Raw genomic sequence first — 26,975 nt, 5'->3', positions numbered from 1 at the left:
CTTTTTTGCTAAAGTTTCTGATTATCCGCTATGGCTGAGAGCAGTTTACCAGCAATAGTCTCCTTGGAATATTCAGGGTTATGCACAGCTTTTAATTCTTTAAAGAGTTTGGTGATAAATAGCTTGTTTATACTGTGATCTCACTTGAAAAGCAGCCAGCAGATTTCTGAATGTACTTGTCCACTTCTACCGGGCTGCTGGGCCAGCATCAGAAGCATGAAGATGGTAGTGCAAAAGCCATGCCATGTATCTACGAATCGATCCAGTTAGTATTAAGTGATTTTACAGTGCACAATTGGGCACATACAAAAAATCCAAACAAAAAAAAAAACCACACCAAACCACAAAAACAACAGCAACAAAAAAAAAAAAAAAAAACCAAACACAAAAACCCAAAAAACCCAAACAGATGAAATGCCTCTGATCTGTGTTCTGGGTGCTGGTGTGGTGGCGTGTTCAGTAAGGTGGCTTCTGACCTTGCATCATCTCCGCACTTGGAGAAAGTTTAGTTTTGTGAGCAAGACGGGAAAGGGGAGGAGGGGACAGCAAGGAAGACAGACTTAAATTTTGATCTGTGTGTTATAGTGGCTCAATAGTAGGTGCTGACCTGGCTGGTGATTTACAGTATCTCTCAATACAACGAATTCCTGCTGTTGTCTTCTTGCTTTTTCAGAATGTTTTAAAGCAAGTCCTATGGCTTTATTTACTTTTGTCTTCTATATTTTTTCCTTTACTACAGTTGCATATTATTACTTACATGAATGAAACATACAATCAGTTCTCTTTGGGTGGCCATGACAAAAAAAATGCCATTTTAGTGATTCTTAGTGGGATGCTTACGTGTTATTGGAGGATTTTTTCTTCATGAAAGGAATTTTACATGACACCCGGCACTTCAGAGCAGTCTGCAGTGGAGTAGCAGTATGTGTAGGCATATAAAGTGTTCATATTCTTTCATTTAACGATGTTTCAACACAGTGAGAGACACTAGCTTCCAGTAGTGTGGGATCACTTAGATTACAGTAGTGTTACCACATTATACTTACTATTATGTGTGCTACTATTTATTCACAGTAATAAACATTGTCAACATGCTAAATAGTAAGTGTATACAAGATCTAGGCTTTAGAAAATAATACAATTCTGAGTACTGAGCCATCTTAAGAGATTGTGTTTAGTGAAAAGCATTTGCTGGACCATTTTGTAAAGCCACAGGAATAGGCAGTGCTCAGCTGTCAGAAACCTTTCCCTTTTGAATTTTATAATTATTTTCCCCAGAAAGAATTCTGAAAGAAATTAAATGTCTGAGCTTAAATATGATTCATTAGCGACCAAAACTGCAGAAGCTAGGGCACTCAGCCATTCTGTCTTTGACCTCTTCTGAGACTGTTAGCAAGGGTGATAGATGGTTGGATGATGACAGTTTTTGAAGTGTAGATTTCTGCTAAATCAATGGACAAGATATGTCAAATTTCTAGTAATTTCCAAAAGCTTCTGCCAGACCCCCACAAATAGCTACTTTTTCATTCACTATTGTAATGTCCTAGAGCCACGTAAATTAACATGGGTGAAAATGATGTTCTGTGAGTTTTTACAGTTTGAAGCATCCAACTTTCCATTTTAGAAAACAAAGAACATAAACAACAGTTTTGCTTATATGTCTTGATAAGGTACAACAGCTCCATAATCAATAATAGAAAATGTTACTGAAAGGCCCAATAGACCTCAAAGAGATAATGTGAATCGGCCATTAACAGTAAGTCATTATAGAACTTATTAAGTGAAGCCTTGGGGCTGTCATAGAGCCTAAAGGTTGACATAAATTTTTCATACACATTGAACTTTGCTAAATGTGCTTGCATTTGATTAATGATGACTTTCTTCAGTGTGCTAATAAGAAGGAAAATATGAGCTCAGGCTGCAGCAGGGAGAATAGTCTCCTGGAAAGAAGGCCATCTTTGGCGACAGAGGAACAATGGAGCTTTCCAAAGACACCCTGCCAAGTATGAGGGAGTATATTACTCCCTGAAAAATTGCTCCTTACCACCCAGAGATAGGGCAATGAGCACAGCGTGCAAGCATGGAAAAGCAATTTTATAGTCGTGGAAGTGAAAGCATTACAGCTCCAAAACAAACAAAAAAAAAGCCACACACACTCCTGGGCCCCTTAAGACCTCCATATATCATAAAGAACAATACAGAAGTGCTTCATATTTATAAAGCAGCTTTGTGAGTGGAGTGGTATGTCTGCAAGGCCTGCTGGTGCTAGAGCTGGAGGAAATTTGCCTTGGCAGCCAAAGTAATGAGTCATGGATTCGTGGAATCGTTTAGGTTGGAAAAGAAGACAACAACAACAACAAAATAAACCCTTCACTTGCAAAAAGGCCTGGAGAACAGCATATGGATTTGGTCAATAAAAAAAAGTGAAACCCATATTTATTTTTAAAAAAAGGAAAGCAGTCAGTAACTTCAGTCCAAAGCAGTCACAAAGTTTAAGTCTCTTTCACTAACCACCAAAAATCTTAGGCATGTTTTAAAATTTGGGGATAGCTTTAAAAGTCTTTTAAATATTTTTTTTTTCTTTCTAGTTTTTAAAATATTAAGCTTTTCTATTTCTTTTAAAAGAGCATCCCTACAATCAAGAGCCTAACAAACAGCCCTAGCCAAGAGGACTCAAGGTAAACCAGACGTCTTCTCCTAGACTTAGGTAAGTAATTACATATCTGTCCTGATTTTAAAAACATAAAAAGAAATGCAGCAAATGACAGATGTGTTTACTTCTTCTCACCTCCTGGCAGTGTGGTTTAGCAGACGATGTTTTACTCCCCATCCATACCAGCTATGAATTTGTCACTCCAAAGCAGCTTCCCCTGCCCCAGCCATGGAGTGCTTTGCCCATCAGCCTGGCTGGTGCTTCGGCTGGTTTTTGATGCAGTTATAAGCAACCACAAATGGATTAAACAAGTACAACTTAAAATAGAAAATATAAATCAGGTTTTGAGTTTGGCAGTTAGAGCCCTCACAAGGACTTTGATAATCTCAGGTTCAATTCCCCTCCCCATTTAACACTTAATTATTTATAGAATGCAAATTCCAACAGAAAGTCTGAAAGACTCTTGAAAAGGGCACTTCTCTGACCTGGGAAGAGGTCTTTGTAAAGCCACACACAGTCCAAGCAGGTCTCCCCCTCTTTGGGCATATGTGTTTTCTTTCTTTCCATGGAGAAACCTGAAATGCTCCATGTACCCTGCAGAAACCCCTACATGTGTAAACACTTGCCCCTGTTATGCACAGCCACCACCTCTGCCCAGGAGGTAGGAGGTCTTGGATGTACTTCTCATGTACATCCAATGTACAATGGGCAACAACCAGTGTGTGTATGCACATGTGAAGTTATGGTGTCATATGTGCAAAGCTGTTATCTGTGCATCAGGCTGCAGCTTCCGTGCTCCCTCTGCTGTGAGAAGGCATGAGACCTAATCTGGGAAACAGTTTGCAGTTACTAAGGGAGGGAGTAACAAATACTGAGCTAAAGCTGGTGTGCAGGCAAGGCCCAGGTCATTGTATGGAGCTACAAGCAGCATGATTTTCAAATGACTATGAACCTACAAATCAGGGTTGGTGAAAATTGTTCTGCTTGTGACTTGGGTATTCATAGTCAACCCAGCCTGGTCAGTCAAGGATTTGAAACAGCCTTCCTTATTGAATGCTGAGATTAGTGATATTAAATAATGGAAAACTTTATTCACTAGCCTGCCTGGGCCAGTTCACTGACCTGGAACTGGGTCAAACTTGTTGATCTCCAGTCTCAGCCCAAATTAGCGAAAGCAATAGCAAACCTCCAGAGACTGGCATTTAACTAATTCTGACAAGCTCATGCATTACTTCACAAGCCATTCTTTTTTCCTCTCTTTCTCTCTCCCTTCTGCTCTCTCTCTTTTTAAAAATATGGTTCTGGTGCTGATCGTTCAGATTTTCAGTAGCTCAGTGCCTTGATCAGCCACCAAAGTGGAAGCCTGCACAGAGCCTACCTTGATTGTTTGTTATTGAGGTACTCAATGAGAACGTGGAGTTCTGAGAATTCTGCTGGGTGGGGAAGACATAAAAGTATTCCAGGCTTTTGGTTCCCATAAAGCTAAGGCTGCCTCTTTGTGAGCCTGATTTAAATTCTTATTCTTCGCTGCTTCTGCAAGCTTATCAGCTCCAACATGGTAAAATTCAGCATTTTATTTTGTCAGTCAGTCAATGATATGGAGCCAAGAAAACATGCAAATTACTTAGATGTTCTCATCTGTGGTCGTATCAGTTTCTGAGGCGTGATCTCGCACAGGATTACCTAAATGTTGGTGGCAAGCTTGTACCCCTTGACATGGTATCAAAAACCGCTTGACATAATGGCAAGAACATGACAGAGGCAATCTAAAATATCCCAAACAAACCCTCTTCTTCCATATCAATGTAAGTTTTGAGAGTTCCCTTAGCAACCAGCGCTGAACTTGCATACCTAATTGCTTCTTGCCGGTGATGAGAGGAATTGTGTACAAACGCATGGTGGATATACGTGAGACGGGGAGCGTGTCAGATGCAAATGCTCCTGGCAATAAGCAGCTAGACAAGGAGCTCTGTGTTTTTGCCAACAGGAGCACAGGCATGTGCTCAGTTCGCAGAATAAACATCACTTCTGGTAGTGTCACACTGCCTGTTACTGAGGGTGTTTGGGGGGGTTTTGTTGTGTCCCCCTGCCAAATGATGCCTCAGGCAGGACTCACAAGAAGGAAAGGAGAGGCCAAAACATCACCTGCACTTGCTTCTGTCCCTTACCTACCTGGCTTACTCGTAACAATCCTCCTTTTAAGTAGGGTTTGTCTCCAAACCCACTGAAGTTGTAATTAATCTTTCCGTTGCCTTCCATGGACGCAAGGCTCGGTCCTTCCCTGAGCTCAGTCGGGAAGAGTGCGAGCGCCTGTGCTAAAGTAATTCAGGCAAGTAAATCCCTTCTCAGGCTGCTCAGATCCCTGGGATCACCGCAAGGAACTACAGTAGCCCCAGCCCACAGTCCTTTCTGATTTGTGTCAGGGACTAACCCAGCGCTGCTGGGCTGGTTTTTACGCTCTCAGATTATAAGCCTGAGACTCCGGTGACCACTGCTGTGAAGTTTAACACAAATAAATGTCCTGTCGTAGTGCCAAAACACGCTGTTCATTTGGGGTGTTGCAGATGATACGTAATGAGTATAATTCCCAGCATTTCAGCGGTAGTGTTGGCTGAGATTAGCAAGACTAACTTAATAAAGCAGTATGATAATTGCATAGTCACTGGGAAGGGGAAAAATAATCAAATGAAAAAGGACAAAACCAGCAGGGAAAGAAAATTTATTTCCAAGCATCTATGAGAGTGCTACAAACAATAGAGACTAAAACTCAAAGCATTTAAAACTATTAAAAAATGTAGTCGACAATGTCCTTCTTAAAAATTAAACATAAAAATGTAGAAAATGCAGTTATTAATGCTAAAACTTGCTCAAAAGTGAAATAAACCCAGATAGCATCAATGAGGATGGAGTCCTACAAATGACTTTTTTAACTTTATTTCAATCTGTTAATTTGTAAATTGATACTCATTTCATTTTTTAATGTTTATTTAAATTTATAATGGAGAAATGTGCAAATCTAGCAAAATATTCTTTGGATTATAAACAGAGAAAAATCAACAACCAAAGAAATTTGAACCAAGTTAATAATAAACTATAGAATTATATAGAATGCATACAGCTATAATAAGGTGAAATATTACAATAAACATTGTAGAGCAAATCTGCTGATTTAGCAAACTCTGCCTTATAAAACATAGGGATATAATGGGACAAGTGAATATGTTATGAATATAGAGCTGAAACATCATTCATAATTTTAACAAGTTAAATTTTAATCTAACTACATATATGGGGGGTCTTCAGAAAAGCAATACACCAACAGACCAGATTTCCTCTCAGATCGAGCAGTTTGGTATCTGACTGCAAATGAAGGACAGGGTCTGTAAAATGAACGGTAGAAAAATGTATATCATTTCTATTTATTGCCTCTTCCCATATTGCAGCTGCTGATCTCTGACCCTAAACAGCAAACTATATTAAATTTAGCAGAAGTACAGCTGTACACAGCTGCTGAAAATGTTGATGCGCAGAACATATTCCAATCCCTTGCTCATTCTGAACTAATATAAAAAGTTATAGATCATTTTTCGATTAAAAACATACATTACAAAGAACAACTCTGAAAGCACTCTGTATTTCTGCCATCACAAATTAAAATGCCTTCCTATCAGTAGACGATGCTATTCTACTGCAGTAAATGGAAAAAAAAAAATCAAAAGAAAAAAAAAAAGTGCCAGAATCTTAATTACTACTCAGGTAAGGTAATTGTCAGGTAGAATAATCTTTAGGGAACTTATAGCTAAACTGGGTCAGATTTAAGTCTCTAGAACCCGCAGAAGCTTAGCACAGATACGGAAATTCACAAGCCTGGAGTAAATTGTAAGTACAGAATACTCCTGTCCACTTACAAAGTCATTTCTGAAACCTCTGGAATTTCTAAGATATAAGATAAATGCATATTACATGGGAAATACTGAAAAGTGTTACACTTAATTTTATCCAGAAAACACAGTAGTATTATATGCAGATTATTACTGTGTTCTGGGAGCAGCCACAAGCTGTAGATAGAGGGTACAAAATGTTCACCAGACATTACATTTTTTTTAATCTAAAAAACATTTGTAAAATGTACTTGATTTTTAAATAATCACTTAACAAGGCAACAAACCAACTACAAACACATAATAAATAAGGCTATTAAAAGGTCACAATTGTAGTAAATTAGTCAGAACTATAAATGGGACATTAGAAACACTATGTTTTTCCTTATATGCTTAATAACCAGAACAAGAATTAAAAAAGGATCAGTTTATTTCAAAGTCTGCTTCTTATATTGAAGCACATATTAAAGCAACAGTACAATGTTCATAAAATATAAGTGTGATGTTGTAACATTTCTTACATGTCAGAATACTGATATTTGTATGTATACTAAAATAAGAATTTTAAAATTGTACAAATAGATACATTAAAAATGACATAGAAATAGGGCGCCTCCCACCGCAACAAGACAGAGTTTTTATATCTGGCACGTATTAGTTCAAGATGAAAGTATAAGCAAAAAGATTTACAAGAATCAGCAGTAACAAGTTTGATGCTCAAGAGACATAATAATTGTACATTGTACTGTACATACATCATATGGGTTTAAGCTGGCTGAATATTATATATTTCAAGTTTAAAAATGCACTACCATATAGAGTGTCCATAGTTTAAGGCGAAATTACAGCTCAGAACTGTTATCTTTTCTAATTTGTGGAAGCTTCTTTGACATAAAAGATTTAGATGTTCACAATACATAAAAGATTTCCCTTATTTGTAGGTTCACATTTAGCATTTTCCTTCATTTAAATATTTTGTATTTCTTAAGTGGGTTTTTTCCTTTAGTGAAGTTGGCAGCCAACTTCTATATTTGCCTTTTGTAGGAAAAGGTACTTCACAGTATTTACCACTTTTATGTCCTTTTTTATCAAAGGAATCCTCTCTGTCAAACTTAAATGTTTAAATGAGATTTTTCTTGATTTTTAAAAAAATACCTGCTTACATTTCTTCTGGATTCTTCAGAACATTGGACACAGTTCTTAAGGCCAAATCTTAAACTTTATTGTTAAGAATCATCATCGAAAGTGTCTTTGGAGCCATACAAGTCTGCAAGTTTCTTAAATCGAGGTCCCCAATTTTGTAGATAGTCGTAGTCCAAATCAGAATCTGTTGTTGCTGACTCTAAGGAGCTAAGTGAACCAGCCACTGAGCCTCTTCCTTCATAGCCATAGATCTGAATAGAGTCATAAGGAGGAGCAGTCGGATCATTATCAGCCTCTTGTATTCGGGTGTTGATGAAATCATCAACATCAACACTATTAGGAGCTGGCCGAAGCCCTGGTCTTGGCATATACTGATACTCAGGTTTTATGTCTTTACGAGGAATAAATCCATTGATGCCATCAGGGTTCTGCAACGTAGCTATGTCAAAAGCTTCAGTATCTTCTTCTCCTCCACCTTCGTCGTCATAAGTAATAATGTTCTCTCGGACATCTTCTTCTTCGAAAACAATCAGAGGTTCTTTTTTCTGCCTTTTCAGTGTTACAAACAACACTACAATAACTACAGGGGGAAAAAAAGCAAGTTAGACTGCACTCTCAGACAGTAGTAGCTCCTTTATAAACAGCTTATCGCATTCACTGAAACCTCAGCTTTTGTGCTGTGCTTCATCATGTGTTTTTGCAAACATCTGCATTTTTAGCATACCTAGCCAGGTAAAAGCACTGGTGTTTGTACGCGGAACTGAACATACAGATTTGGAGGTTTCTATTTGGGCTGAATACCATCGCTCTTACTAATTGCTCATTATTGCAAGACTAATTCAACAAAAGCATTTGTGGGCCCCCAGCGCTGCATGAACACTATGACACTGCCTTTGGGCAGCCCAGTCATGTGTATATCTGCAACAAAACACAGATGAAACTTTATTCTCTCTTGTACGCTCAAAGCTTAACTCTAATTCTATGTCTCATTTCCACAAAAATGGAATTTTTCTTCAGCAACCTCAAAACAGATGTCTTTGTTGCTGTGTTCCTTCTCATTTCAAATTTCTATAAAATAACTTTAAAATACATAAGAAAAGAAAGACTATAAATTCCTATGAGCAAAATAAAACATTTTATGTATTTTCAAATAATCAGCAAATGCTTTACAGCACTTTCTTAAAAGCTAGTCTTTAGAGCCAATCATTTGTCTTCAACACAAGAGGAGTCAGAGGGAAATAGCTGGTAGGAGCCGTTAATCCTGGCTGACCTCAATAAGGAACTTGTCATCCAGGGAAGATCACAAAACTTAAAACTGTGTGTCACGACCTCCTTTAAACAGTGTCCCTGATTAACTGATATTAGGCCACAAAAGGACATTCTCTGAGCACACCTAGACAAATTCATTGGTGTCTGCTATTGCAGTTATCACATACTGCATTTCAGCTAGGCAGATTAGTAACTCCTATAAAAATAAAAGCTAAGGAATTAAGATTTGGTTCTCCATCTTGGAGCCAAAGGCAAGGTTAATTTTTTTTAAACACAAACAAGTATAGAAAAGTAATGAGTAAAGAACTTTCTTACCTAACAAAATCACAATGCAAGCAAGGATGGCAATTAAAGCTCCGGTGCTTAATCCAGCATTGAGGATGTAGGCTTCTGCATTGCAGGAGAGCAAGGAGCCATTGCTGTCACAGGCGCAGACCCGAATGGTGAGGGTGTTGGTGCTGCTCATAGGGGGGACTCCACCATCGCTTATTACAATAGGAAGAAGGTATAAATCTTGCTTTTGGCGACTAAATCCTTCACGTCTAACAAGAACGCTTGCTGTGTTATCTGTTTAAAGAGAGACAGTCTTCATTATTTTTTCCACAAAGTCATCCTCTTATTAAAAATATAAAAAAAAATCTATCTTGCTGCAACAGCTCTGGATTTTCAGATGCCTTAGCATTATTTGTATAATGGAGCAGTACAAAGTATCACCTTCCTAATGACCCCAGAGCAATCACAGTATAGCCTTTCATTCATATAGTACCACGCTCAACTTTAATTATTTTAGGGTGATGAGGGCAACACAAGGAACACAAAATTTCTCTGTTAGTACCTCCTTCTGGCACTCCAGTAACTTTCTGGGAAACTCACAAGATTCATCAACTACCATCATGACTTAGCCTTGGTGTTGCTCTTTGGGCTGGTTCTAGTCTCTTTCCAGAATTAAAGCCTTCAGTGGAGGGAAAAAAACCCCAACTCTCTCTGATTTACAGTTTGTGGTGTCAGACCCACAGGAATGGCAGGCAGAAATCTGTACAAAAATGGTCTGTGTTAACAAGACTTCCACCCAAATGAAGCCAACATTTGCTGTGTATTAGCAGATCTGAGCCTCAGTGTCGACCTCTTTCTGTAACGCTAACATAAGCAGTATTTTATCAGACCCTGTGTTACTCAGAAAGCTCGATCGTGCAGGCACAGTGTGTCTGGGCACGTTTTGAGCTGTGTGGAGGGAGGAAGGGCTGCAGTGTTGCTCCATCCCAGCGGTGGCCTGCCAAGGGCCTCCTGGGGCAGGTGGGAGCCCAGCTGCTGCCTAGCCACGGGGGGTCGTTTCGGAGGGTCCTTCACACCTCCTGGGGCACAAGTATTTGAAAGGGAACGTGTGACATGAAACGCTGGGATGAGACAGCCAGTGCTTCCTGCTCCTGGCCGCACCGGACACAGGCTAGGACAGACGGACAGCGTTTCGTTATTGTGCTCTTTGTTTCTCGGTTCTCACACCGAACCAAGTTAATAAAATTGTAAACATCCTGAAGTAAATAAAATGAAACAATCATATCTGTGGCTTTCAGACCTTCAAAAACTATTTTAGGATGAGGATTTACTTCACACAACCTTTTCTGTTTTGCTGTGTTCTTTATTTTTCACTATATAACAGACAGGAAAAAAATAAAAGAATGGTTCTTTTATCTACTAAGGGAGGGCTAATTCACCTCCGACGGTACCCATTTTACTATTGCCTCAGGATACTGCAGAAGATTAATCATTTTCCTGTTGAAGAGTCAGCATAAATTCCAGAATTTAATAATGCAAATCATAAAACCTCTCTTAATGATCTAATCACTGCTATTTCCATGAAAGTTTGTGAATAAATCATACCAAAAGAGAAGTATTCTTGCTTTATACTAACCAGCCTTGCAGGCAGTACCCCTGATGGAGGACAAGATCTGAAACCATCCCCAGATTTTGTGGACAGGGGTCAATTTATGGAATAAGAAGGATGTTTGCACTAGGACCCTGCTTATCTGACTCTCCCACTAATAACTTCTACCAGCAAGGATGAAATTTTTGTAGGACTGTCCTAGATCAGATCTGTTTGTTACATGCCAGATTAATTCATCTCCCCATATCTACACCTCTCCTTCCAGGGCCACCACACCTGATGCCCAGCACAGTTACCTCGGCGTGACAGAACTGTAGTCCTTCTGATACTGAAGTCTCACAAAAAATGTCTGGATAGAAAACAGCTTGTTAACTTCTCCTTTACAGGATGGTCGCGTTTGCTAAGGACAGAGAAGCTGATAAAGATCTGATCGGTTATTACTTTTAGGTTTTGGAGGTGCCCTTCATCTCTTTTCAGTCCTTCTAACCTCCTAAATGTTTACATGCGACATTTGCCCAGCTAGGCTTTGTAGCACAAATTTTTAAAGGACTTTAGTGATATCAGTGTCTGTGTGATAGGACTCTTATTTTAGGACTTTAAATTAATGGACTTATAACAATTTGGTATAAATAGAAATGTAACATCTAATACCTATTAACCTATCAAGTAATACTTGAACCAAAATATATTGATATAGAATAAAACTACTCCACAGAGTTCTCTAAAATTCATTTAATAATTCATTTCCTCAATATGAGAACAAAGATCTGCTCTGTTAAATAAAAGATTGTAATAGGACAGATTATTCTTGTAGCAAAAAAGTATGAACATTAGTAGTGGGCTGAGCTACAACTGCCTAGAGGCTGCAAAGGCAATATGGAAGGAAACACAGGCATTATCATATATTAATATATTTAGTCTGCTGTCTATGTGTATTATGTTATATCACGTCACATCATGTCATATTTTTCTTAAATTTTGGCAGCTTAAATAGTATTCCTAACTAGAAATAAGAAAAAGAATAGCATATTATTCATTTATACAGACTGGCCAATTCCACTGCAGTCAATTACATTACACTAAGGCTCAATTTGATCCAATGGTTGATTTATCTGGTTTAACTTGCAGTCATTTCTATTTTAACATTTTTTAAAAAGAAAAATCTAATCAACATGCCTGGCTAAACTTTACAAAGGACTAGCATATATCAACTCTAAAAGGTCATTTTTAAAAGTTTTTTTTTGTTTGTTTATGTTCACTTCTCACATTTATAAGAAACAAAATATCTGTAAGAGGAAAAAAACCCAATCTTCTTTCACCTAGATAAAAGATAATATATAATCCAAGCTAGTATTCTCATTCTTGCTTTTTCATTATTTCCAAGTCCCAGGAGTTTAACTATAATCCAGGTATAATGGCATTTTTTAAGCCAAGAAACAGAAGTTAAATGTCAATACCAGCTTAAAACTACTACTTAACACATATGGGAGCTACTTGACTGACAGTCTTAACAAACACATTGGGGGTTAACACCAGACAGAAGGAAGAAAACAGCCATCTCAACACCATCCGGAAAAATACACTCTCATTTTCCAGCTATTATTGTCTGGGATATCCAATATCCAACACTATTGTAAGTGAAGATTACCTATACTCTCCATGAAATCTTCACAATTAGAAGTTAAAATTGCATGACTTCGTGGTGATCTTTAGAGTGATCTTCCTGGCCTTTGATTTTCATCTTTATCTCTGGTGATCTTCTTGAGAGTTTTCCAGTTTTTTTCCTTTACATACAGGCAAATGTAGCTTAGCTTTTGGAGCTTGTTAGCATATATATTGTGTAAGGAGGCTTCTAGATTTAAGCAGCTGACTGTAGTTGTGAACATTACCACCTATATCAGAATATGAGTGCTGATTCAGCAGGAAACAAGCACTTTCAGGGGTCCAGCTCTCTAAAATCATTACCCGGCAGTAGCAATTGCTGTGGCTAATCCATGGCAAAATCCGGTAACTTTCTTGTACATATGTTTCAAAATGTCTTGATTACGAAGGTCTGAAATTGAGAGCCAGAGGACTTGTTTCTATTAAAACAAAGTGGATTTTAGTCACCGATTTTAGGGGACTCGCAAATTTAATTTCAGTCTTTGTCAAGCACTATGCTGTGGATTTGGGAACACGGCTACACCTAGCCTTTGCCACTGAGGTGTAACTCGTCCTTGTGCAGCACGGTAAAGCAAGGTGGCTGCAACCCTTCCAGCAACGCTGGCTCTGTGCCAGGCCTCCACACAAGGTGAGCCAAGCCGAGTCAAGGGCGTTTCAGTTTAGGACACAGCAGGATTAAAAGCAGGAAACCCACTTGCTGAAAATCCATCTCTTTACTGTGAAGTGCCACGAACCTCCACCACTCTTTTGAAGCTCTGACTTCAATGGGAGTAAAATTGAACAGGGCCTGGGCAAACACAGTGCTGTTTATTTATGTGGTATAATGTAAGTAAACAGTGCAAAAGTAATTCAGTGTTTTATCACAGCATGTGATAAGCCATTATCTCATGTTTTCTATGGAAGTATGGAAGATAGTCTCAGCTGAAAAACTTGGTAACACAGTAGGCTATTAATAGGATGTAGAATGTGATTACATTTTTTGCATTACTGCAATATGTGATTACTTTTAGGAGTTGGTAGAAAGAAACTCTATTAAATGATAATTATGGATTGTATTCACTTTAAAGTTCTGTAATAGACCCAGACATTGGAGTTTTCATTAACTGTTCTCCACAGTAAATAAGGCTGTTTTTCTTTGAAACTAGCAATTCCCTCTGAAAGCGGTGGCCTGGTATATTAGACTACTTGGATTTATAACTGAGAAAAAAAATATTCAAATAGTCATGTAAATTATTTGACTTGCAGATGGTAACACACTCTCTCCGAGAAGTTTGGTTGGGTTTTTTGGGTTTGGGGTTTTTTTTTTGTATGGAAGTATATAGAACTTTAACTTTTTTTAATTTGCTCTCTACCATAACTTACTTTAAAACAGCCAACAGAAATAGTTAAATTAACAACATGACTGCACTGAAGACTGTACAAAAATGAGGGACAGACAGGATGAAAATGGATGGATTTCATTACATTATTAATTTCCCAAACACTAAACTATGAGAGAAGATTAGATCCTTAAATAGCATCTTGTTGAAATAACCTTTTGCAGTATTGTCAGGTACAATCACTGCATTCAGCTGACATCATCATTTCAATTACAAAACATTTTTTCCTGGGCTAACTTTTTTATTGAAAAAAAAAAAAAAAAAAAAAGAAAGAATTTGCTGGATACAGAAATGAAAGATTAGTAGAATTGGCTGGAGTCAGAAACCATAACAGCATTTGCCTGCAGCTGTATCAGAGAGTCTCAATTCTGACCTATGCTTCCTCTGTTAGATTATAAAACCTAATTCATCTTCAGTTTGATATGGTGACCATAAAACATCTTTTAAAGAGAAACTTGCCCTCAAGGTCTCAGGCAAAGAATACATTTTTATTTACTTTCCTCTAAAAATATATTCATCAGTTTTTCAAAAATTGTGGTTTACTACTTTAAAGAGAATAAATATATCCCCTCCACTGGATCTGTTACGAATCGCTTATGTATGTACAAGTGTCAAGCACTAGGCAACAGTATTACTTTGACCCTTCAAGAATAACAGAAATTTTGTTTGGGGACTCTGATGATAATTGCCCTCACTTCAGATGCTGACAGAGATATACAGTATGCCACAACATAATACTTGAGAAAAAGAAGTTTTTACTGAAATCATGCATCTGGATTATGTTGCCTTTTGTACTTCTGGCAATCTAGAAGAAATATTTTGGATTTGTTATTTAAACCAGTTCTACTTTTCTGAAAACAGTCAAGTTTCCTTCAAACATTAAAGCTTGCTAATTAAAACCAATTTCTTAGAAGCTGAAGCAGTTTTTTTCCCCATACAGGAAAATAGCAAATGAACATTGAATGACAATATCCTACTGATTATCATTAAATAAATAGAATAAATATGTATAATGGCAGACTTGTCTTTTTTCCATTTACCCCCTTCTGCCTTCCTCACCAAGTTAGGTTCGCTGATGATTTTATGTTAGATGATCAAATAAATTTGGACACTCCCCTATGCCTGGATTTTTCCCCACAAATTTCTTATATCTTAACGTCAATCTGAATGCAAGATTTATACTATATTTCATGGATAGAAAATTGGCAAAGGAATCAGGATACCCGTCCTGAGATACACCCAATGTGGGTATGTTTCACAACAAAAATCCAAATTTATATTTCCTACAAAAGGTTAGCATGGCAGTGATTTTATTCCATTAGGAATCTAGTCCACATCTCACATGATCCATAATTTACAAAAAACAGCAAGCAGAGTAAAGTGAACAAATACAAGCAACCTAACAATTTTGGCTTAGCAAGTATGTTTTCTCTAAATCGAGGTGATTTGCCAATTATATTTAGTGAAAGTTTTTGTCATTGTTTTTCACCCTCTTCCAGGAAGATAAAATGGCAGTGGATTCTTCATGCAGGGTATTATTATGTAATTTTAAAAATGTATTCAAGAAAATGAAAGCGAGTTAACAAGCATCACATTATTCCAAGAACATCCTTGTATTTCAGCTGTATGTTTTCTGCCTTCCTCCCCTAAATCTCTGGAAAACAGACACTCTGTCCAAGTTAATGAAAATGCTGTTGCATAACATTATGTTGGCCATTAGTTTTACTTTGTCATTTCTTTGGACTCTAGTATACAGGGAATCTTCACACAAACCTCTGTTGTCTCTGAGTGTAAAATTTGGATTATGAATAATTTCAGGTGGTAAAGTGAAGATAAATCTTGGTCCATTGGCCGAGTCATCCTTGTCATCAGCACTAATTGTAATAAATTGCTGTAAAAGAAAAGTACTCTGTAAACAAACAGCTCCTTCTCTGGATACATCACATATAGACAGCATTCTGAGAAATCTCTTGAGTACAAAAAAAGGGCAGAGCCCCCCTACATGCCTGAAAAGTGTCTGCAATTATAAACATAGAGCAGACTCAAACCTAGAACAAGCAATCTTTATTTACTATTATATTTAACCAATGGAGAATTAAAGATGTAACAGTATACGCCACAAATATGTGTTAATGTTAACTTAATAGACTAAATAAAATTCCGCATAAAATTCAGCAGTTCAGAAAGAGGTAGCACAACATCCTTTTCAAGCTGCTACACTACATGCAGAAGTACAGATATCATGTAGGGCCGTATTTCTCTGTGGTACTCACCCCTCTTCCTCACAGACTGTTCAAGGATAAACCTGCAGGCTAAGCTCTACGAGCACTGTACTGTGATTCTTCCCAGGAGGGACTGAGTATTTTTGTAATATCCGAAACAGGCTCACAAATGGGGAAGCTGCTCCCAGCCCGCTTTGTTGCCCATGGGATGGTGGATACTCACACTCAACATCAGTCACCTTCAGCGCACAAAGCACTGTATCTATAACTGTTGATAGTAGTTCAAAATAAAAACACAGGAAAGTGCCTTTCTGTGTGCTTTGGGGTATTTAGGCCAAAATTTCAAAATAAACATTTGTTTACTACCACTTATTTGAGTTGCCGACACAAAACTGGGCTAACACCCTGAAGAAAGCAGTCCGTGCGCAGGGAAGGTGGTGGGCACAGGCATACCTGATTGCTTCTAGCATTCTCACAAACAAACGCTTCATAGGCTGCTGCAAATTTTGGAGCATTATCGTTGACATCGATGACCTTAATTGCAACTGGAACTTTGGCTTCCTGGTGTTGTTTGTCTATAAGAATAAGCAAACCCAAAATGAAACAGAAGCAGGAAAACTCCTCAAAACAAACAAAATCCCAGCAGTATCCAGCGGAAAATGGAATAGGCTGAAGCATTTCTACTGGGATTTTTCACAGCTTGTCAAACTGAGACAATTAGAAGACTACAGAATTTATATCATTGATTATAAAATACCTCAGTGAAATACTTACGGACTTCAACTGCAAAGACAGAGATATTATGCCAAGCAATTTCTTCCCTATCCAAAGCTTTTATTGTCTTGATATTGCCATCCTCTGCATTAATAATAAAATATCTTTCAAGGTCAGTGTGACGATCAATTGAATATCTAAAGCAGATTGAAAGTCAGTAATTAGATGGAAGGACTTAGTTTCATGCATGCAAATTTGTTCTATATTGTTATTATTTTTAAATAATTCTTAGTACACTTATTGTTATCCTTAATATCATTGTCAAAGGGGTGATATGTGCTCTTTTAAAAGGAGATTCACCTGACTGGTGTCTACATTTAGAAAAAATATTACATCACAATGTTTATAGTAAGTGAAAACTGGTGTTCTTTGAAGTCTCCATTAAAGCCCCAAAATACTCTTCATTTTCCTCTCTTATAAAACATGATAAAAGTATCTACTGAGATATTTAAGTTTTCTTCTGTTTCATGTTAATCATTAAGATCTTTTAAGTCTTCTGATCTTTGGGTTACTCAGAATTTTAATTGATTATACCAGATTAATAAATATTACCCATTATCTACACATTCATACAGTTTTATACAGCTCCGGTTTTCCTATCTTTACCTTGCAATTCTTTGAATTGTCAACTATACCCACAAAACAAGAGTTTCATAATTTAAGTTACATGGAGAACATAATGAACAAAAATAAACAAAAAGAAAACTATCCAATGTAACAGTGGAAAGTAGGGGTATGTGTATTTGTACATTAGCAATTAATATTTAACAATTACCCAACATAATCTCTAATCTACTGTGTAGACTTGTATCTTTTGAGAAAGAAAAAAATGCTGTGATATTTTATAGAAAATGTAATTTAGAATAGAGCCTAACACAGATGTCCTATTTTAATTAGACATAGCTATGGTACCACTTGCTTAGTGATATAGGCTTTGAGAAGCTAGTAGCTTATGGAACAAGTCATTAAAAACAATGCTATATGGTTAAATTTATTAACATCCTGGGTGAATGTAGAATATTACTGTGCTAGATCTATCGCACTATCTTAATAACTTGCATAACAATTCTAAAAGCTAATGCTTAGAAAGAAACAGCTCGCTCTGATGAAGCATACCTTATAGCACTGTTTGCAGCATCAGGGTCTTTGGCATGCACTTTTCCAACCACAGTACCAGATGCTGCATTTTCTTGTACTTCAAAAACATAACTTGGCTTTAAAAATACAGGTGGCTCATCGGCATCTTCCACTGATATCTTCACTGTTACTGTGTCCTTGAATGGCCCATTACTGATGAACTTAGGGTCAATATGTACATTGGCTGCCTCTACCTTCAGACTGTAGGACTTTTTGGTTTCAAAATCTAAGAGCTGTGAGAAATAAGACAACACATGCCACAGTTAGGAGAAGTAGAGTGTAAAAGCAGTAAGCAGTCCCCTAGTATTCAATGACATAAAACAAATGTGAGCATCTGTCAACAAGCTTAGACTGAAATGTGTGTATTTAAAAACATCAAGACTCAAATGGAAGGAGCTACATTCTATGTATGGAGCAGCATAGGAAGGTGCTCAAGATGTCACGACACGGTCCTTGTCTTGCTCTTTGCTTGCTGTATCACTCAGGAGACCATCATTATTGGGAAAATTAACCTTTTCTTCATACAGCCTCCCATGTAACACAAAACAGCAATGGATAGGAAAGGGGTTCCCACAATATGCCAGCATTGGCCTATCCCAAGCTGGCATGTGTTCCTTTAGAGATATGGATGTGGCTTGAACTGGGAGCATCGTGAGAAGTTAAATTATGGACCCAGAGAAGTTAAATTATTTAAGTAGTAGGGGAAATGTGCAGATGCTTTGCAGTGCTTTCATTTCTGTCTGTCTTTCAATCCATAGATCTCGGAGCACTTTACAATGGGGAGGTGAAATAATGCCCCATGAGGTAAGTCCTTTCGGGAGGCTGGGAAAAGCCACAGCACACCTGTGCTGTCAGTAACATGGCATGGCCGCAGCGTTGCAGCACTGGGAACCTCAAAATGATCATGCAGGTGCCAACCACAAGTCACAGTCTGCTAACACCATAGACTAGTGGTGTGACAGTTCCACCTGCATTGTAAAACACACAAATAACACACTCCCACCTCTACAACAGAGAGAGTAATTGAACCACAGCAGAGTTTTGACCAGAAGAGACCTCTGGGTGTCTTTCTGCGAGACCATCCCAATGTGCAAGGCAGGGCTAACTTTCACATTAAATTGCCCAGGCCTTCTCCTTTCAGTTTTGGTTATCTCCAGGACAGATTAATAGCTATAAAGATACAAAGGGCAAAATAATAATGCTGAAATAATGAATAAGATTTATGATTTATCATTTGTAATTTAAAATTCATTTAGTAACACTTTTAAAGAGCATGCTGATGGATTGTATCCGAGATCACCTCCGTATTTTTGCTGCTTTTCTCATAGCCTGTGACTCCTTCAGAACAATATTGTGGACAATGCACAGTTGAAGAATTCAAACTATAGGGCATGAGGCTATTCAGACCGAACATAAAGCAACAGTGAATGTGTGCTACTTATCAGCACTAGGCAAAACTTCATTAACAATGAAGCTGATGGCATTGTATTTTACCGTGACGTTTTATTATGAATTCATTTAGTTTGTGCAATTTATCCACTGTACAGTATTTATGTAACTCTTCTGGGTTATTTTCTTCCATTCCAATTCAGCTAATGGGGAAATGGAATATTAAGAGTTAATCACAGCTCTAGAAACAAATTAAGTGAAATTGCATTTACTGATATTTGATCTTAGGTGCTAATCCATTATTACCAAATCTTCTGTCAACAACAAAGAATGCTACACATTGGTAGGTAATACTCACCTTCTTAAGCTTTACAACACCTTCCTGAGTCTCGTAATCTGTTGTAATTTCAAACATATCCATGCCATCTCCGTCAATGATGCTGTAAGCTACTAAGCCATTTTCCCCAATGTCTGGATCTTTGGCCTTCACTCTTCCTACTTCCTCTCCTGGAACAGCTGCTTCCGACACTGACATCTGGTACACACCTGGTGGAAGGAAAAAAGGCATCTGCCTTAAGTATGCAGTCTGCTCTCCAGTTGTGTATTTACTAGTTTAACTTGTAAGTTCCAAATAAACACAGTAATTTTTTACATTTTCAAATCCCCTGAAGGAATGTTACATTATAAAGAGCTCTGAGAAGCAAGTCAGTTGTGAAATCTTGAAGCACATTGCTAATCTATGTAACATTACCTCCCTACTGATGTTTTACAACACATCTGTGTATCTCTCTGTTCAGGGTAGGGTTAAAAAGACAATCAATTATTCCGAATGCAGAAATTGTTGTAACATCAAGGTTATCATTCATATAAGAAACATTATTACAAAAAAGGAAGGAAAACTCTCTTTCATACGACTCATAGTATGACCTTCAAGTCTCTAGAGTCCAGAAGCATTTCTGCCCATTCATTCAGGAGCCATAAATTTTATACAACAAATTGGATAAGACCTCTCTGCTGTGCTGGCTAAAGAATAGATCAGTTGCTTTCTATGGCTTAAATTTGGAGGGTGAACGTACAGTAGCAATGACGCTTAAAATTCAACACAACAGAGAATACATACCAATTTGTGTGGCATTCCATATCAAACAGAAAACAGCTTTCCTTCATCAAACTCCAGCAGGAAAGCCATCCCCAAACATCCCATAGATGTGTTGCCGTACAGTTTTTCCCTTGTGTATTCAGGGGCACCAGAGGAGAGCATTACTGTTCCTGGATAGATCTCTCTCCAACAGTTGTCCTTTAGGCAGCATTGATTTCACAACCTTCCCAACCCACTCCACAGTTTGGATAACATAACCTCATCCTAAATGTACAAATCTATGTAAGCATTTTCTGCTACTTCATCAGCACATCAGCATTAATGAGTTGGGGGGGGGGGGGGAAGCATAATAAAATAAAATAATCTAATTTATCCTCCGCTCCATAATTGCTCTTTGTCGCTACACGAGCACCCTAGGAACATCAGGAGACTTACACCAGGCAGGGACTTGGCTCATTACCCATAAAAACAATTGGCACATGTCATTGGAATAGGTCATTAACTCCAGTCACAAAGAACCCAAAATGTAAGCACATAACTCATTAAGTGCTTGAGCAATGAACAACAACAACAAAAAAAAAAGAACAAGAAGAAAGAAAATAATAAAAAAAAATCAATCATTTGAATGTCTATATGAACAGGCCAAACCTGTTTCTGAGATACAAAGCATTCCAAATTAAGGTTTTAAGTTGGCGTTAGATGATTAAGTTTAGTAACTGCTATTTAACATTTCTGATAATTTTAAATATTTTCCCAAAATACTCGGTAAAGTGGCTGGAATTTCTAGAGAAAAATCCATCACTTGATGGAATTAATCAACAAAATACCATGTACTGGGGTTCCAGGTTATGATTTGAGTGAAAAGGTATGTTTGTGAGCTATGTAAAACCTGACATTTTTAGGATTTAATACTTTCCTATTAGAATGGTAGAAAATGCTGACATAGATTTTTACATTTAGGGACTGGCTATGTAATTTAAACTTTTGCATGAGGGTCCAGGAAGCTGCAACATCGGAAAAAGAGCTGTTAGAGAGATGGTCTTATCCAGGGTGTATCAGTGTCATACCAGTTGCTCAGAGGAGAAACAGGCTGGGCTGGGCTGGTGTGTGCACTGCACTCCAAACAAACCCAACAGAAACCCATGCAGAGATAAGCTGCAGAACAGATGTGTGGGTCCACTAATGTACTTCCACCCAACTGTGAAGACTGAATCTGTTAATGTCAGTCCTGATTAATTTTATGTGTGAAAAATAAATAGCACAGGTATAAAAAATTGCTTTGTTTGACCACCAGCAATACACTTCAACCATCAATTTAGAAATGTAATTGTACTAAATTTAGCTTGGACTGTCATGGTAAATATAAGTCTTGAGGAATATCCAGTCTTAACCTTTATTCTTACGGACATTCGCCATCCACAGAGTGTTTAGAGAAGTAAAGGATAAAGCATCAACACTTAAAATGAAAGGCTATGTGAAATAAAAAATGATGCTCACTCGCTTGAAGGTCTGTCAAAGACCTGAAAGGGCATAATCAGGAGCCATTAATAGATTGTACAACATTTTCATCAAGGGCCAAGAAAAGCATGAGACTTCAAGCCTGAGAAATACAGCTTTAAGAACATAACGTAGATCTTTTCTTTATTCATCTTCATCAAAAATCAAATTGGATTTGTTCCTTGAAAATGACTACCATAACTATGCTTGCAAATAGCTATGAACTTGGAGTACTGAAAGGCATGACACGAAGCCACTTGGAGACTTCTTTCAAATGCTGTCAGTCTAATTGGAGAGATTTCTGCCGTGATTTTTTGTTTTAACCTCCTATTTCCCTGCAATGATTTCTAAAAGTTCTTGTGGTCTGAGCAGAGTAATGAATGCTACTTGCTTTTTTATAGTGTCTTTCACCATCCACAGCAGAATTATGAAAAAGGGAAAAAAGGTAAACCAGCTAATCCAGCACTGCTGCAGGGCAGGTACATTTTCTAGTATTCTTGACCAATTTGATTTAACACACAAGATGGCCCTCAAGAAATAGGGCTTCTTTCTCCACTAACAGAAAAGTCCACACTATGTCTCCCTGGTCATACCATAGGTGTATTTCTAATATAACATGGTCCAGTGGTTTAAAAAATGAACTGTAGGGTTAGGAATCCTTCTAATGTAATCTTAACCTTAAAAAGCGTCTCACTTTGCAACACAAAGGAAATAATCCAGATTCTAAGGCTCTGTATGTTACTAGCAGTATGTAATATTTATCTATTCACATGTGTGCTGTGATAATCCATCAGTTACTGCTTTTTGAATACATCTGATAGTATACAAATACAGGTACTGGTAGTAAATGCAAAGAAGTTGTTACTTACTCTGTGGGAACTTTGGTGGGTTGTCATTGACATCTGTAAGTGTAATTGTCACTTTGGTTGTCCCTGAGAGGCCTCCCATGTGTCCTCCCATATCTTTTGCCTGTATTACAACATGATACTCTTCCTTAGCTTCTCTATCCATATTTGGAAGGGCAGTTCGGATAATTCCTATAAATACAAAGAAAATATGGCACATACAAATTTTCATATGTTCACATCAGGAGAAATTGGACACTGCATTTTTAGCTTGCATTAAAACACAGCAATATTTGCAGTGTTGGTGCAGATTCTGTTTTCCCTACACTGTGCATCATGCTATGCAAGGAAAGTAGCCGAAATATTCAACACAGCTGAACACAGAACAACCCTGGAAAAACTACAGTTCAGCGTTGAAACTGCCGTTTTTATCATATCATATCATAACATATCATATCATATATCATATCATACCACAAAAGAAACAGCATCATTGCTCTAGTGTAGTGTAACCAGAAGCTCTATTGAATACCAGGGGACCAGCCAGCAAAAAAGCTTAGCTGGAATCGAGAGAGAATGAAGGAAGCTTTGCACAAACACGTCAGTAGATATATCCAACTGTACTGCCTCAGTCAATATACTTAGTTCTTCATTTTAATGTATTCCAGTTATGAGGTCCTACTCAAATAAACTGCTCAATAATACCTGTTTGAGCTTCCACCGAGAAGTACGGCTGACCTTCAAGAATACTGTAAACCAATTTGGCACTGTTCCCATAGGTAGGATCATCAGCATCTGAAGCTGTTACCTGAATAACTGATGTACCTAAAAGTGGAAAGCAAACACAGAAGGAATACAGTCAGAAGCAAATGTGTCTGTAAGAAGCGTGCGGATGCTTTCAGTCATACAGCATAACTATTTCTTAACTTTTTCCCAGATTCGGTAAATGAAAAAGAAATGTACTTGGCCATTTATATACGACAAAATAGACTTGTGTGATCCAAAAAGATTTGTCATCAGCTGTGATGTGGATTCATGTTCTAAACACTGAATATATAGAAGCCAGCAGTCACTCTGTACCAGTATAGTTTTTTTCCTCGGTAGTTTAAGCCTTAGATTGTTTTTGTCATTAGCCAAATAATAGTTTTCTGTTTACATTTTCCTCAGTAAGCTGCAGAGAAATCTTTCCTGTAGAAATCTCTGAGATAGACAGAAGCTTAAACAGAAGACGAAAATGGAATAGATAGTGTGGCAGTAACTCCTTAGCTTTGTTATGCAGCTCTGCCAAGGGAATGATGATGTTTACCCCAGAGGATTCACACCCCATAAATTCCAGGGGACACTCACATTCCTTCCTAGAAGGAAATAGTCCTGTTCTAGGAACCATCTAGAGACACTTCAATCGTGACAGCTAGTAGCTGTGCAGGGTTTGATTTGGTCAGCAAAGTAAGACAAATTGACTGAGCCACTGGCTGAGCATGAAGTAAATTTTACTTCCCAATAAGAAATAAAGCCATGATGTACTGACGATGCAACATCTTCCATAGGGCCAGGAGCTGAAGCACATTTACGAGTACTTACCTACGTTTGATCTCTCTGGCACATTGGCATGGTAGTTTTCATGAAGAAACTCAGGCGGGTTGTCATTTATATCTTGAACTTTAACAATGAATTCAGAAGGTGGTTCCAAAGGTCTGTTAGTGTTCCTGTCTACAGCTTGTGCTGTCAGAGTGTACTGAGCTCTCTCCTCCCGGTCCAGTGTCTTTGTTGCATGGATGTTCCCTGATTTGTCATCGATAACAAAAATGATTCCTGCTCCTTCACCTGAGAGAATGTATTTAATGTTTCCATCTCCAGAATCAATATCTGAATGAAGCTACAAAACGAGAAACAGACACACCTTAACAAGATGGTATACTTGTTATATATGCATTTATGAAAGAAAAAAGTTCAGGAAATATTATCATTTCATAGTTTTCAAAAATCTTGTCTTACATCAGGTGATAATCCGTACGCAGGCACACGCTGTGAACACATCTGCCCTGCGCTCAGAGAAGCTGCCTGCGCAGACTTGCATGCTACTGCATGTAGTGTGCTACTGAGACCCAAGCTTTAAGATTTAAGGTTTAAGATTTAAGGAAGAGAATGCATGAGAAGATATTTAGAAAAGGTTCTTTTTTCAAATGAGGTTGGAAGGAAGAGTCACTTTTACAAAGATTTTGTACCCTACTTACTAATGTATGTAAAAAGCTGTTAAGTGACAAACGGGATGTGACGAATGAGCCAATCGGTGATTGCCAACAAGTTTTTAATTACAACCTCTTCGTTGTAAAGGAAGTAACAAAACCTTACATTCTTATTTTCACAACCATGTATTTATATTTATGTATTTATATTCTGTTTGTGTTAGACACTAACAGAATAAAATATTAGTCCAGGATGCGTGTACATAGATATATATCTTCCTCTATACATAGCCTTCATATATTTAGTTTTACTGATAACATAACATTAAAGAAATGAAGAGATACCTACTGAGCAGTACACTTTTACTGAGCTGCTGGGTTAAGGCATTACATTTTAATGACCATTTTTAAAGACCCAAGGATGATACCAGATATTCTTGATGCATATTGTTGCTCAAGTGGTTGCTGTGGTTCCTGCTGTCGTGTTAGATAGCAGCTTGTACCCCTTCATTCAAAGACTGTTGAGGTCAATGGAAAAGTCTGTATTGACTTAGGTAGTATATTGCTTAAGACCTTAATTGAGCTACAATAGAACGATTAATTCTTAGGTGAATCAGGCAGCTGCTGAAGAAGCAACTAATTCGACAGAAAAGCAATGGCAAGGAAAGAAAGCAACTCACAAAAAATTCAAGAATGAAAACCAAATTCTTTCTTACCCTTCCTACCAGTACAGGATCTGGTCCTGTATACTCTTCTATAACAAAGAACTGATTCCACACCCAGCCTCTTTTTGAACGATGCAGAACTTGTCCTTCTTTTCCCTTTTCATGGTGACCATGAAGTGATGGCCTTGCGTGGTTCAGTTTGTCTGTAGTTACGGCATGGCTGTAATACAGCACACCCAGGCAGATAAGAGCGGCATGTAAACAATTGTCCTCCTTCATTTTTGGTTATTTTGTAGGCACAGGAGTATCCAAGAATCTACCCCTTCCACCTTGGAAGTCAAGAAGTTTGGGGCTACTGAAAAGTTTCAGATAAAATGTTCTGCACATAGGATGCCACCACACATTAAACACATCACCTTAATGCTCTGTAGCTTCCCAACTTAATTCCTGAAAGAAAAAAAAAATGGAGAAGATAGTTTTGTTATGTCTTTGAGGTGCAATTCTTTTTTATTAAGAAAATAAAACTAGGACTGCCTTGGGAAATGTCAAGATAATAAGAAGATTAAAATATATTCATAATTATTAATACTGAGTAATGAGTATATTTGGTGTTTTGTTACATGTACCTGCCACCTTGTAAAATCTCCTGACTTGCTTGTTAGGGCCCTCATTTGGGAGTTGAAAGATAGAGAATCATATTCTCTCATGATTCTTCCAAATGGATTTAGCCCAAGATGCAAGGTAGCTATAGAAACACCTAATTTATATCGACACCCTCTTTGGAGCTTAGATCCAAGCTGTTAAGCCATAGGTTTAGATGTAAGATAGATACCAAGATACTTGCTTATGAAGAGTGGACTATTTCTACACATGCCTTTTCATGACCAACAGACTTTCATGTCGAAAATAACTACCTATGTTTTTCTAGGCAGGAGCAGCGGCTGACAGAACTCCAAGGACCTACATTTTGGATTTAGACCCTACCCTTGAAGTAGCCCTTCTGCCTCCCTCTGAGGATCAAGTTATCAAAGCAGAGAAGCAGCACTGATTGCCAATTCGGCTGCCTTTGTGCTGGTGATGACAAATGCCACAAACAAATAAAAACATATTCAGGTACCTTTGATAATATAACAATTGATTTGGCTATTTGTTCCTACTTTCCCTGTGATTTAAATTACCAGAATGATATTGATTTCTTACTTTCTAATAATTCTTAAAACACTAGGTCAGAATTAATATTTGAAGCAAAAATTGCGAAATACAGTGAAAACTGAACTGAGGTCTATACCTCC

At 37.7% G+C, this 26,975-nt stretch overlaps 1 protein-coding gene and 1 long non-coding RNA gene across 4 annotated transcripts in view; one reads left to right on the top strand and one right to left on the bottom strand.

Moving 5' to 3' along the window:
• Positions 1-26,954, top strand: part of LOC114017786 (uncharacterized) — a 34,554-nt gene extending 7,600 nt beyond the window's left edge. The window contains exons 2-3 of the long non-coding RNA XR_003563033.2: positions 2,626-2,711; positions 26,612-26,954. This is a non-coding gene — a long non-coding RNA (uncharacterized LOC114017786). The remainder of the gene's footprint in view (positions 1-2,625; positions 2,712-26,611) is intronic.
• Positions 5,356-26,975, bottom strand: part of CDH11 (cadherin 11) — a 247,226-nt gene continuing 225,606 nt past the window's right edge. For all 3 annotated transcript variants that reach the window (XM_055726785.1, XM_055726786.1, XM_055726787.1), the window contains exons 4-14: positions 25,735-26,130; positions 24,414-24,708; positions 23,538-23,657; positions 22,857-23,024; positions 19,750-19,937; positions 17,982-18,235; positions 16,866-17,002; positions 16,545-16,666; positions 15,643-15,760; positions 9,262-9,513; positions 5,356-8,257 (exon numbers count right to left, since the gene is read on the bottom strand). In XM_055726785.1, the coding sequence (XP_055582760.1) occupies positions 7,761-8,257; positions 9,262-9,513; positions 15,643-15,760; positions 16,545-16,666; positions 16,866-17,002; positions 17,982-18,235; positions 19,750-19,937; positions 22,857-23,024; positions 23,538-23,657; positions 24,414-24,708; positions 25,735-25,962 (2,379 nt within the window). In that variant the 5' untranslated portion in view covers positions 25,963-26,130 and the 3' untranslated portion in view covers positions 5,356-7,760. The remainder of the gene's footprint in view (positions 8,258-9,261; positions 9,514-15,642; positions 15,761-16,544; positions 16,667-16,865; positions 17,003-17,981; positions 18,236-19,749; positions 19,938-22,856; positions 23,025-23,537; positions 23,658-24,413; positions 24,709-25,734; positions 26,131-26,975) is intronic.

The sequence above is a fragment of the Falco cherrug genome, chromosome 14, assembly GCF_023634085.1.
Source record: "Falco cherrug isolate bFalChe1 chromosome 14, bFalChe1.pri, whole genome shotgun sequence".
In the NCBI taxonomy this organism is placed as follows: domain Eukaryota; kingdom Metazoa; phylum Chordata; class Aves; order Falconiformes; family Falconidae; genus Falco; species Falco cherrug.
This window is presented reverse-complemented; position numbering and strand designations above follow the sequence as displayed.